Source organism: Lithobates pipiens, unplaced genomic scaffold, assembly GCF_037356315.1.
Source record: "Lithobates pipiens isolate NorthernLeopardFrog02 unplaced genomic scaffold, aLitPip1_a1.2 Scaffold_19, whole genome shotgun sequence".
NCBI classification, from domain to species: Eukaryota; Metazoa; Chordata; class Amphibia; order Anura; family Ranidae; genus Lithobates; species Lithobates pipiens.
Window position 1 is genome coordinate 8,567,748 of NW_027507764.1, and position 13,267 is coordinate 8,581,014.

The window sequence follows — 13,267 nt, forward strand, 5'->3', positions numbered from 1 at the left end:
TGTTTACAGTGCAAAAAATAAAAACCGCAGAGATCATCAAATACCACCATTTGTGGGGGGGAAAAAAAGGGCGTCAATTTTGTTTGGGTCTAACGTCGCACGACCGCGCAATTGTCAGTTAATGTGACGCAGCGCCGAATCGCATAAAATGGCCTGGTCGTTCAGCAGCCAAATCTTCCGGGGGGCTGAAGTGGTTAAGCTTTGACAATAAATCTGAAAGCCGATTGGCTACCATGCAGAGCCACACCAGATTATGCACGCTCCAGTTTTAGTAAATCAACCCCTTTGTTTCTAGAACATTACCTAACCGATACGCCGACCATAATAGAGAAAAACGCAATCACCAATCACTTAACCATTCAGCTTCCAACTTCAACCTGTTCAATTAAACTTTGGCAATAAACCTGGAAGCTGATTGGTTTCTATGTACATCTGTACCAGATTTTGCACTCTCCAGTCTTAATAAATGAACCCCGATGTATTTTTGCCATTATCACTGTACTAATTTTATCTTACAGGCTCCATTGCAATGAGGGTCTACATGCGAAGTTCAATCCCCGTGGATACAAATATAATCAACGCATTTGTACAACAGGTAATTAGACTTAAAACAGATCCAAGGGTACCAACCTGCCCCGTGCCGATATTTCTAAACATCTTAAACAGGGCATGGTATGTGGGCAACTACCCGCAAATGACTTCCCTATCTTCTACTATGTGTGCAGCCATTCAGTTTCCAATCAGTTGTTACTCTCCAGCAGGGGAGGGCTGGGCTGGGGGGCAGGGATGCAATTGCCCCCTGGGCTGCTCTGATATGCTGTGGCAAAGGCTGCTGTGCCATCAGCTCAAGAGCACACATGAGCAGATCTTGAGCTGGCCGAGTCCAGTACTGTGATCCAGCGATGTCTTCATGTCAGGGCTGACAGTCTGTGTTACACAGCACAGCCCCGCCCAGCCCCTCCCTCCTCCACACCATTGGCTGGCAGAGGCTGGACCTGCTCTCTCTTTCCTCGATCCACACTCTGGGGCAGCCCGTGTGCTGTCTGTGAAGAGGATGTGTGGGGCTGGAAAGTTCAATCTGAGAAGTCAGCTGGAATCCAGTGAGGCTCCTGGGAGGCTGAGACCATCCAAGTAAGTGAGCTCCTCCCTCCTCCTCTCTGCAGCCAAAGAGTTTTTTTTTCTAGCAGCCTGAGCAGTATTGTGGTATGATGTGGGCTCACACTGGCATGCTGCGGTTTGGCTGCAGTGCTGGTGTCCTGGCAGTCTTCCTGCATGTTGCCTCTGGTCCCATAGAGGCTGCACATTTTTACTGCATGGTCTGAAAGTGCACAAAATGTCCTGCATGCTGCATCTTTGGTGCAATTCCAGAAAATGCAGCAAAAATGTGCAACCTAAAGTCTGGGGGACTGTGAAAGCTGCCTGTACACCCGCACTGCAGCACACTAAAGGCTTGTATTCACTTGCAGCAGCCACTCCTCTAAAAAGTGATCCATGCTCAGGTCACTTTTCAGAGGCATTTGACAGGCAGTGAGGAGTTGATATTACATTTCATCCCTGCCTGTTTTAACCCTCTAAATGCCAATCCCTGCAGGTAATTATATGGTTCACTTTGAACTCCACCTCATTTCCATTGCTCTCTGTAGACATTAGATGTGCTCTCACCTTATTGTTTGCACATCTAATATCCAAGGGTACTTTCACACTAGGGCAGTGTGGGCAGTAGTGGTAAAGCGCTGCTCATTTTAGCGGCGCCCTTTTAACCCCAGCTAGCAGCTCAAGAAAGGGTTAAAACCGCCTGTGTTGCTCATTTCAGTGGGCAGGGCACCTCTCCCAAACCGCCCCAATAATGCTGCTTGCAGGACTTTTCAGAATGTCCTGCAAGCGCACCGCCCCATTGTGAGGGCACTCGGGGGCTTTCACCCTGTGGTGGCATGAGAGGCAATTTATAGGCGCTATTTTTAGCAATAAAACTCCTGTAAAGCGCCTTCAGTGTGAAAGGGCCCTAAAAAGAGTTCTGTAAATAATGTGGAGTTCAAAGTGAATTTCTACACCTTAGTGGAGCTCCCCTTTCAGAAGATTTGAGGATATTATTAAACAGAGACTGGTGGACTTAGGCCACCATAGACAGATTGAAATTCTGCCTGTTCAGCAGAAATTTCAATCAATCTATGTGCAGACTGGTTGTACAGAATTCGATCTATCAACTGACAATACAACCAGCGTGTCTATTTTTTTGCAATCACTGCTGGCTGCTAAGCTGCCGGCAGCGATCACTGTATTCTGATGGCTTGAAAACTTTCACCTCAGAGTACACACCCACACACGGCTCTTATGGATGCTTAGTAAATCAAGTGCCAGGCTTCCCTATCATTACACCTGTGTGACTGCGACCAAGTCTGGGCATAAGCTAGCACAGGCTCCTGGAAACATGGGAGGGTGGCCAGTAAGAGGAGAGCTGGGATATGACATTACTTGCCTCATATTCCTGCCACTCCTAAACCTGCTCCACTGCAGCACCAGGCCCACAATGCCCTTAATCTGGCTGGTGCTCCGGTGTGCACCTGCATGTGCTTTTCTCACTACCCGCAATTGACACAGGAGGAGCCTGCACCCTGGTGAATCTGGTGGTCATGCCAGGGAGAAAGCAGGACTTGCGTGTTTAGCCTGCTGAACTCGCTGTGACTCTCAGCTACTCTGCTTACTTGGCTTGCCCAGTGGTGTGGTGCTCACTCACCAGAGAAGCTCCACACTCCACAGTTAGCACTTAGTGTAGCGGCAGTGACAGCACAGTCTTTAGTCTTCATCTTCTTGCAGTCTTATTGGTCTGTGTACTGGGTGTGGGGAAGGGGCAAGCTCTTTTTCTCAGTCCCTCTGGGGGCAATCATGCAGTCTCTCTCTGAGAGTGACCGCTTCACACTACCCGTACAGAGAGAGTGACCGCTTCACACTGCCTGTACAGAGAGAGTGACCGCTTCACACTGCCCGTACAGAGAGAGTGACCGCTTCACACTGCCTGTACAGAGAGAGTGACCGCTTCACACTGCCCGTACAGAGAGAGTGACCGCTTCACACTGCCTGTACAGAGAGAGTGACCGCTTCACACTGCCCGTACAGAGAGAGTGACCGCTTCACACTGCCCGTACAGAGAGAGTGACCGCTTCACACTGCCCGCACAGAGAGAGTGACCGCTTCACACTGCCCGCACAGAGAGTGACTGCTTCACACTGCCCGCACAGAGAGAGTGACCGCTTCACACTGCCCGCACAGAGAGTGACTGCTTCACACTGCCCGCACAGAGAGAGTGACCGCTTCACACTGCCCGCACAGAGAGTGACTGCTTCACACTGCCCGCACAGAGAGAGTGACCGCTTCACACTGCCCGCACAGAGAGTGACTGCTTCACACTGCCCGCACAGAGAGAGTGACCGCTTCACACTGCCCGCACAGAGAGTGACTGCTTCACACTGCCCGCACAGAGAGTGACTGCTTCACACTGCCCACACAGAGAGAGTGACCGCTTCACACTGCCCGCACAGAGAGAGTGACCGCTTCACACTGCCCGCACAGAGAGAGTGACCGCTTCACACTGCCCGCACAGAGAGTGACCGCTTCACACTGCCCGCAGGGAGAGAGAGTGACCGCTTCACACTGCCCGCAGGGAGAGAGAGTGACCGCTTCACACTGCCCGCAGGGAGGGAGAGTGACCGCTTCACACTGCCTGCAGGGAGAGAGAGTGACCGCTTCACACTGCCCGCACAGAGAGAGTGACCGTTTCACACTGCCCGCACAGTGAGAGTGACCGCTTCACACTGCCCGCACAGTGAGAGTGACCGCTTCACACTGCCCGCACAGAGAGTGACCGCTTCACACTGCCCGCAGGGAGAGAGAGTGACCGCTTCACACTGCCCGCAGGGAGAGAGAGTGACCGCTTCACACTGCCTGCACAGAGAGTGACCATCAGTGTGAAGCAGTCACTCTCTCTGTGCAGGCAGTGTCAAGCAGTCTCTCTCTCTCGGGCAATGTGGAGCAGTCTCCCTCCCTCTCTGTACGAGTAATGTGGTGTAGACGGATGGTGAGCTGATTCGGGGGTTCAACGGGCCACTTAACTGGACTTGCCCCCCAGGCCTAAGGCTGCCAGCCCTCCCCTGCTCTCCAGTCATAGACTTCCCTTGTATCTCAAGGTTCTCTGTGGTTATTAAAAGAGAAGTATGGGTTGTTTTTATTTTTTTTGGATACATACTTACCTAGGTGGATGCAGCATCTGTCCCCCGCCAGCCTCTTCACTGAGAACCAAGCCACCGAACACTGCCGATGGCTCGGTTCTGTCAGGTCACCTGAGACCAGGTGACAGATGCACTCCGTAGGAGTCGGAAGTTCACCGCTAGGTAATGGACCATAGGACTGACTGCTGCGGATTGTACCCAGGGAGATTCAGGACACAGGTCTACTGGATCACTAACACAGATCCCAATGGGAGCTGGAGCATAGATTCCCCAGGGCGCGGAGTCTAAGAGCCAGCAGGTGTTCGCCAGAGCCTCCAGTGGTGAGGATGGACTTCGCTGCAGTCTGGCTCCAGGTCGCAGCCCCTAGGGTCTCACAGCTCACGCTCACAGTAGACTACAGGAGAAGGAAGCAGCAGGCTGGAACAACAAGGATAGTAAGGGGATAAGGCAGAGGTCAGGGCAACTAGCAGACAGGAACAACAGAGTACACGCCAAAGGTTCAGGGTCACAGGCAGACAGGGATGGTCGGGGACATGCCAAAAGGTCAAGGTCACAAGCAGACAGGAATAGTTGAGAACACGCCAAGGTCGGTAACAGAGTCAAACGTAGAGCACACGGCAAGCAGGAAACAGGAAGCCAAACACACAATGGTACACAATGGTTGACCAGCACCACTGGCTTGCAGTGTACAGGTTAATATAGGGTTCCCTGATAGGGCCTGGGGTGGAGCCATGCTTAGAGGAGAGGTTATAAAAACCACCAGGTGGAAGTGGCGGTCCTCTTAGTCAGAACACATGAGGAGAGGTAAGCAAACAGAGGAAGATCACTGCATAACCATGACAGGTTCTCTCACCTCCCCGGAGCGGAGAGCTGCTGCCTGTCAGTCAGCAGCTCTCCTGCAATCCTCCTCTACGCTCACCGGAGCGCTGGGCAGTGGAGGGGGCGTGGAGCGGCTGAGACTGCCATCAGTCCAGGCACCTGGCGGATCCAGACCTCCTAGACTTCCAGAATTCCTAGGTCGGGATGATGCGGTGCCTGGACTGAATCCAGTGACGTCAGCAGAGAGTGGACTTCAGACCGCTCTCTGCTGAAAATGGGTCACGGGAGTGTAAAACAAATTGACCCAAAGAAGAAGCCCAGCCAAACGGGCCCAGGCTGGACTTCTCCTTTAAAGTATTGTAGTGCCGGTACTCCTGATGAGTATGCACTATGTCTGTAAATTTAGTTTCTCCCCAAGACTGTAGTTGAGTCTTGGGGTTAATTGTGTAAAATTGTGTTTTGGCATCTGTTTGGCTGGGCTGTACTAATGTTTTGCCTGGTCATAGGTGGGGTTTGCACCTGTGAGAGGCATTAGAACACAGTCTGGTTGGACGCATTGGGTACCAATCTCTCTCTTGGAGCCAATCAGTGGGCACGTTTGTTCCGCTGTGTATTCCCGGAGAGGGTACTTAAGGTGCTGAAGTCACATGGTTCTGGGTTTCGGACCAGAAGTTGTTGCTGACTTCCGTGGTCCTGGTCCTCCTGACCAGCCCCCAGAGGCCCTCATGGCCTGGGGTGCGGAGCCATCCGTTTCCCAGCCTCGTAACTGGCTAGTCTGAGGTGCAGTAACTGGAAGGAGGATTCTAAGGTGTTCCGGTGCCGTCTCGGGTTTGGAGAGGCCCAGCAATTCTACATGCGACCAGGGGAGGACTCTTCAGTAAGAGAGCCACGCACGAGGCTGGCTGCTCGGTAAGAGCCTGGAAGCTGAGCTGTCATGGACATTGATTGAATCCACAGTTCTTACGGTATCGCCGGACCGGCTGAAAGATTCTGGTACAGTAAGAAAGTTCCTACCTCTATACTTCCGTTTGCACCTAAGTTCCTGTGAGCATCTAAAGTTTTACCACCAAGTCTGTGGCAGAGACTTTGCTAAGCTAAAAGTACTTGTTGGCTGCTAGTATCCACAAACAAGGATTTATCCATCAGTTAAAGAACTCAGTTGCAAGTGGCTATTCCCTGGATTATGTAAAGAGAGACTTTTATTAAGGTCAGCAGTTCTAAAGTACCTGAGCTATACTTCATCCTTATACCCTCTTTTCCCAACTGAGAGACTGAGTTTTGTTCAACTGTTTTATGCAAATAAAAACCCTAAAAAGGAATTCAAGTGTCGGTCTCTGCAGTTACTGGGTCATCAACCTCGGGAACCCCTCGACAAGAACGACAAGTTACGAGCTGGAGGAGGTAATCAGTAAGCCCAGAAAAAAACAGCCGCTCCTTCGGGGGTTAGTGCTACAGTATTAGTAAACTCCTTTTTAATTTTTACCTACAAGTAAGCTTAAAATATCTTCTCAACGTGCACCATCTAGGAGATATTCTAGTGAGCAGCAGCTGGTGACGTCACCAACCCATGCACTCTGAAGGAACAGCATACGTGTGCCTTTCTTTCAGAGCCCCGTGCTGTGGCTGAGATGTCTTTACGGTTTGGCCATTCTAGCGGCTGCAGCCGCAAACCCGTAAAGAAGGCCAGGTGAAGATGGAAGTCTTGGTAGCGGTGACAGCGTGCCACTGGAGGTCTTCGTTTCAAGGAAGGCCTTTCATAATGTGCTAGTATGATATGCATACTAGCACATTATGCCTTTACTTTCCAGGTGGAGGTTTGTTCGTGCCCCCTCAAAGTTTACTACCCCTTTAAGGGACAGTTTAGAAGAGGAAAGCTGGCCATAGACTGATTGATTGAAATTCTATTGGTTCAGCAGGGGCCATCCTTGTTTGACGGAAGTAGTTTGATTGACTCCTGTCAAAGAGACATGCTGGAAAACTTTTTTTAACAGATTTGCTGCATTGGGGCCCATGGTTCGAGTCCTGGGTGGGGCACAATTTGCATGGAATTTGAATGTTTTCCCTGTGCTTGCGTTTCCTCCCTCCAAAGGCATGCTGGTAAGATAAATGGCTCATCTCTAAAATCTGCCTATTATGATATTCTACCAATTCTCGCTATCTGCACGGCTGTTAAAGCAGCTAGCAATAATCACTGTGTTCTCCCGGCAGGGACGGCTTCCTCCGCCCGCCGTGAGAACACAATGGCTCCACAGGAGGGATTCCCCTGTTAACACTGTCTGTGTTGAATTGAGCGAAATTCTTTTCTGCAACCCGTGGTTGCCGGAAAGTAGCTCGCTCCAACTATGGCTGGCCTTCCTTCAGTGCTGTGAGAGGGAAAAGTAGTCTGGTTGGACACAGAACTATTGAAAGGCTTTTGCTGCCATCTTGGGTGATGAAACCTTTTAAATAAGGGACCCTGTGTCATTTTGGCATGATTCTGGTAAGTGGATGGATATGGAAAAGAACCTGAGGGAGAGTATGTAGCGCAGGGAGAAGTTCCAGGCAAGGAGGGGTCGTTTAGGGTAGGCTCCTTCTTCACAACATAAACTTCAGTAATCAGTACGAAGGTGTGGAGCCAGTGTAGATTGCTGAACTTTTCTGTGTATTCCAGAAAAGGACACTACCCTACTACACTAACTGAAGCTGTCCTCTGGCAATGCACCTGACTATATACTGAGACTGTGGTTGTTCTGTATTGCTATATACTTGTGTAAAGAACAGTTTGTTTGTCACTTCAACCCTGCTTGCTCAAAACATGTATAATGGATATCAGTACACCATCTACTGTGTATATCGCCCTCCTAGTTAGGCTGCTGGGTACATTTAGTTTTTTTCCCCTCTACTGTAGTGAGTGGAGTGTTTGTTGATTGGTTGGGTCTGATTAGGATTCCTGAGCTGAGAGTTTGATTGCTCCCCCCTGCCTCTGGAATAAGCTTCCACAACATAGGGAGGGAGATTCAAATGATCAGCTGAATATGTATCATCCAATTCCTGGAAGGGGCACCCAGAATGTGGCTAGGGAGGTGGTAAATGTTCAGAAAGGCTGCGCAGATTGTTCTCTCCTTGTCAGGAAGAATTCCAGTTTTCTGGGGGGGGGGGGGGGGGGGTGAGCTGTTGCCCCTGGGAGAAAGCCAGAGAGACAAGATTTTGCTGCTTGGGCCGAACAGTTGCTGGGCTGAAGGCTTGAAAAGAATTGCCAAAGAAAGTACCCTTGCTGAAGGGTGCTGTCTCTGAGTCCTGGACAGAAAGAGGGATCCTCATTACCTTCACAGAGGATTTGTCTGGGGATTCTGGATGACGGAGAGCACCTGGGACACTGTGAGACTTCACTGGAACTGATAGAGGAAAGTGCTAGAGGGGGACCAGTTGACAGAGGTTGCTTTATGGACTGATGTGTGTGCCAGCCAGCTAAATTTGGGTTTGCCCTCTATAGGCAGCCAGGGGTATTGCAGGCTGGGATCACTGTTTCATAGCCCTGTTTTATCTGCCCAAAGTACGCTCTCTCTTCATTCCTCCTCCACAGAACAAGGATCTTCCTCCGGTTAGGAAGTCACTGTAGATGTGATTCCCTCCAGGTCTCCAACTAAAAATATGTTATTATAGTAGTTGTATAGTAGTTGTACTCTTGGATTAACTTTTGATTCAGCATTGGTATGCATTTGATGTTTACACAATTTATTTATTTTGCAGACATGCTCAAATCTCTTCAACAAGTTTCAGACTGCAGACTTCACCCTGACCTACGGGAAGGACGGGATCTCTGTGCATTGCTCTTCGGTCCTTCCTCCCAGCTCATAGGAATCATAAAAAGAGTAAACTTTCCGAGGATCCCAATCAGTGTTTCGTTCATTGAACTATAGGAATGAGGTTCAGGTTTTCAGCTACTATGTGTTCCCGGTGAATGCCAGGGATACCTGAATTCCAAGAATTTGGATAAAAAAACCTTGTAGGTTGACCAAGCAAAACAAGGAACAACATATAATGCAATGCAACGCCTTTGTCTTTGATCATCTGAGTCCCAAGAGCCAACAGTTTGAAGGAATAGATAACCCAGACCTCTTTTTTTAAATAAAGGATGGATAGTAGGAGGAACTCCATTTTTTTTATTTCCTTATATATTTTTTTAGTTTTGGCATTGGTGCATGCCCCCATGGCAGTGCCTAGATTCTCATGCATTTTGTTTGAGAAAAAAACTTGCTTAATGGCTTTTCAAATGGCCTGAAATGAATAACAAGATTTACCCTCCACAGACTTCAATGGTATTCACCAGAACATTTTCAAACCTTGACGTTCAAGCAAGATTCGTGAAACTCATCTATCCTCATTAAACTATGGAATCTCCTTGCAATCCTTATTTTATCTAGAAAGAGGCACGCTCCTGAAGATACATCACATGTGCTGAAAATCAACAAAATAATGTACTACAAACCATGGCCATTCCCAAGATGTCCATGGCACTTCCATGCTAATCTCACCAGCCTGGAGTCCATAGAATGAGTGGGATGAACTATTACTGTCTATGGCCACTAGGTGGTATTAGTTGCAATGGGCTTTCTCTCTCGAGGACTTATGTGGCTTTATGGAGGAGGAGCTGGAATATGAACTCTAAAAAAGTCTACAATATATTAAAGACTGTACAGTATAAATAAGAGCAAATTCTAATGATTAATATATTGAGAAACAAATTTAAATGTTTTACACACACCATTCAGTGATGTGCGTGTGTAAATTACCAAGTAGTTTTCCAATAAATGGCTTGATGTGCATATAATCACCAGTGCATCCGGTATTACTGTTGTATAAACCAGAAAACAATCATAATACACTATATTAACAACATTTTTTGGGACGCCTGCCTTCACACACACATGAACTGTAATGGCATCCCAGTCTTAGTCCGTAGGGTTCAATATTGAGTTGGCCCACCCTCGTAGACTGTTCGTAAAAATTAGGAACAATGGTCTGGCAATTAATTGACCAAGTTCCTTAAGGACCCTTGTGTGCAAGCCATTGTCAGGGCTCTGCTCAGCCCTTCATTTTTTTTTAATTATCGATGCTCACCGCTGAAATTCCACATCCTAACCACTATTAGCCCTTGTACACACGGTCGGAGAATCCGTCGGAATGTGTCCTATCGGACCGTGTTGTCGGATAATCCGACTGTGTGTGGTATGCATCGGACTGATTCTGTCGGAATATCCGTCAGACCCAATTTTCCAACATGTTGGAAATATTTTCCGACCAACTGGTCCAATCGGACATACTCCGATCATGTGTAGAGAATTCCGATCGGACCAAGTGCCACGCATGCTCAGATCAAATTCCTAGACCAAAGCTATTGGCTACTAGCCTGAACGTAGTCCCTTCGTAACTAAATAACGTCATCACGTTCTGAATGATCGGATTTTCCGACAACTTTGTCCGACTGTGTGTATGCAACAGTTTCGGACACAATCCGTCCGACACAATCCGTCGGACAAAATCCGACGGATTTGGTTGGCAGAATGTCCGACCGTGTGTACAAGGGCTTACAGTAAAGAACCCTCTACGCAGTTTAAGTTTAAACCGTATATCTTGTCAGTTTAGTGAACGGCCGCTTGTCTTATTAAATTCTCTTTTGCGGAAAAGCTTTATCCCTATTGTGTGTACATTGAAATCATATCCCCTTCTCTAGAGAGAATAAGTTCAGAGCTTGCAACTTTTCCTCATAACTAATATCCTCCAGACACTTTATTAGCTTTGTTGCCCTTCTTTGTAGTCGCTCCATTTCCAGCACATCCTTCCTGAGGACTGGTGCCCAGAACTGGACAGCATACTACAGGTAAGGCTGGACCAGAGTCTTGTAGAGCGGGAGAATTATCGTTTTATCTCTAGAGTTGATCCCCTTTTTAATGCCAATATTCTGTTTGCTTTGTTGGCAGCAGCTTGGCATTGCATGCCATTGCTGAGCCTGTCATCTACTAGGTCCCCCGGGTCCTTTTCCATTCTAGATTACCCCAGAGCCCCCCCCGTGAGTAGATTGCATTCATATTTTTGACACCCAAATACATTATTTTAAATTTTTCTACATTAAACCCCATTTGCCATGTAGTTGCCCACCCCATTAATTTGTTCAGATCTTCTTGCAAAGTTTCCACATCCTGCTGAGAAGTTATTGCCCTGCTTAGCTTAGTACCGTCCACAAATACAGAGATTCAGCTGTTTAGTCCATCCTCCAGGTATAATGAATAAATTAAACAGGATTGGTCCCAGCACAGAACTCTGGGGGACCCCACTTTCTACCCCGGACCATTCCGTGTACTCCTCAATTATCACCCCCTCTGAATATGCTCCTGTTGCCAGTTTTCAATCCATGTACTCACCCTATGGTCCATGCCAACAGTCCTTACTTTGTAGAGTAAATGTTTATGGGGAACTGTATCAAATGCTTTTGCAAAATCCAGATACACCACGTCTACGGGCCTTCCTTTATCTAGATGGCAGCTCACCTCCTCATAGAAGGTTAATAAATTTGTTTGGCAAGAACGATTCTTCATGAATCCCTGCTGATTACTGATAATGTTAGCATTAATGCAATGCTAACCATTCTCATTACTAAAATCTTGTATATAGTCCCTTATCGTCCCCTCCAAGAGCTTGCATACTATTGATGTTAGGCTAACTGGTCTGTAATTCTCAGGGATTTATTTTGGGCCCTTTTTAAATATTGGTGCTACATTGGTTTTCTCCAATCAGCTGGTACCATTCCAGTCAGTAGACTGTTCGTAAAAATGAGGAACAATGGTCTGGCAATTACTTGACCAAGTTCCTTGAGGACCCTTGTGTGCAAGCCATTGTCAGGGCTGGGCTCAGCCCTTCCTTCTTTGAGCTGGCCGCTCAGCTTTCGGCTAATTGCCAACTCCCATCTCTCTCCACAGTTACCCAGCTGTTGTTGATTCTACTTGTCATTCCTGCCTAGTTAAAGCTGTCCAGCTCACTTGATCTCTGCCTTCTCCTTGGTCATATCACAAGAAACCATCTCCTGCGTTCCTGTTTAAAGACTGGATTTGTTGACATGCCTTTTGGTTCCTTATCCTGCTTGCTGTTCCTCACTTGTATCCCTAGCTTCTGGCCTGGCTGATTACCCGATCTGATTACTGAACTCTGGCTTGGCTGATTACCTGACCTGGTTAATGAACTCTGGCTTGGCTGACTACCCAATCCAGTTACTGGACTCTGGCTATGCTCTGACTACGCTTACTCTATTTACCTCTTTATTTTTATTAATAAAAAAGTGTGATTTTACTGTACTTCTGTCTCGGTCTGTTTCATGGTTTCTGACAGCCATCTGGTCCCGGTGACTTATTATTTATAGGTTTTTCTAGTCTTTTTCTAATTCTGTCCTCTGTTAGCTATGAGGAGAAACACTGCAGTTTTGGTTACTGAAGCCCCCCCGATTCCTTCGTGAAGACCGAGGAGTGTTCTATCTTAGTCACCCTGATTGCACCCTTACATTTCTTGTTGTATTCTTTGTAAAGTTGAAATGCTGATGATGATCCCTCAGCCTTGTATTTTTTGAAGGCCTTCTCCTTTGCTTTTATATGCATTTTTATGTCGGAGTTAGGGGACCCAGGACATTTATTAGCTCTTTTATATTTTATATGTATTTCCTGTTGGGATGCACTGGCTAATGCCCTTATTTAATATGCTCTTAAAGCATACCCATTTTTCCTCCGTGTTCTTTGTTCCTAAGATTTTATCCCAATTATTATCCTCTAGCAAGGATCATAGTTTAGGGAAGTTGGCTCTTTTGAAATTCAGTGTCTTTGTATTCCCCTTATGTTTCCTATTTGTGTGAGTTATACTAAAACGAATTGACTTGTGATTGCTGGTTCCTAAATTGCCCCGTATTTCCACATCCGTAATCAGGTTTGTGTTGCTGGTGATCAGTAGGCCTAGTAACGCTTTGTTTCTAGTTGGTGCATTTACCATCTGACCCATGAAATTGTCCTACAAGACCTTTTGGAACTGGCGAGTCTTAGATGAATGCGCAATTCCTTCCAACCAGTCTATGTCTGGATAATTAAAATCCCCCATTATGATAACACTTCCCATCCTTGCCACTAATCCAAATTGTGATAGGAGGTCCGCCTATGTATATACACACATTTTACAACGTATGTATAGTTATATTTCTAAATATATAT

At 47.3% G+C, this 13,267-nt stretch overlaps 1 protein-coding gene across 1 annotated transcript in view; it reads left to right on the forward strand.

The window, feature by feature from the left end:
- LOC143995775 (uncharacterized) overlaps positions 1–12,509 on the forward strand; it is a 28,971-nt gene extending 16,462 nt beyond the window's left edge. Inside the window, exons 3-4 of the mRNA XM_077490488.1 lie at positions 519–595; positions 8,772–12,509. Coding sequence (XP_077346614.1) covers positions 519–595; positions 8,772–8,879 — 185 coding nt within the window. The 3' untranslated portion in view covers positions 8,880–12,509. The remainder of the gene's footprint in view (positions 1–518; positions 596–8,771) is intronic.
- Positions 12,510–13,267: the final 758 nt, after the last annotated feature.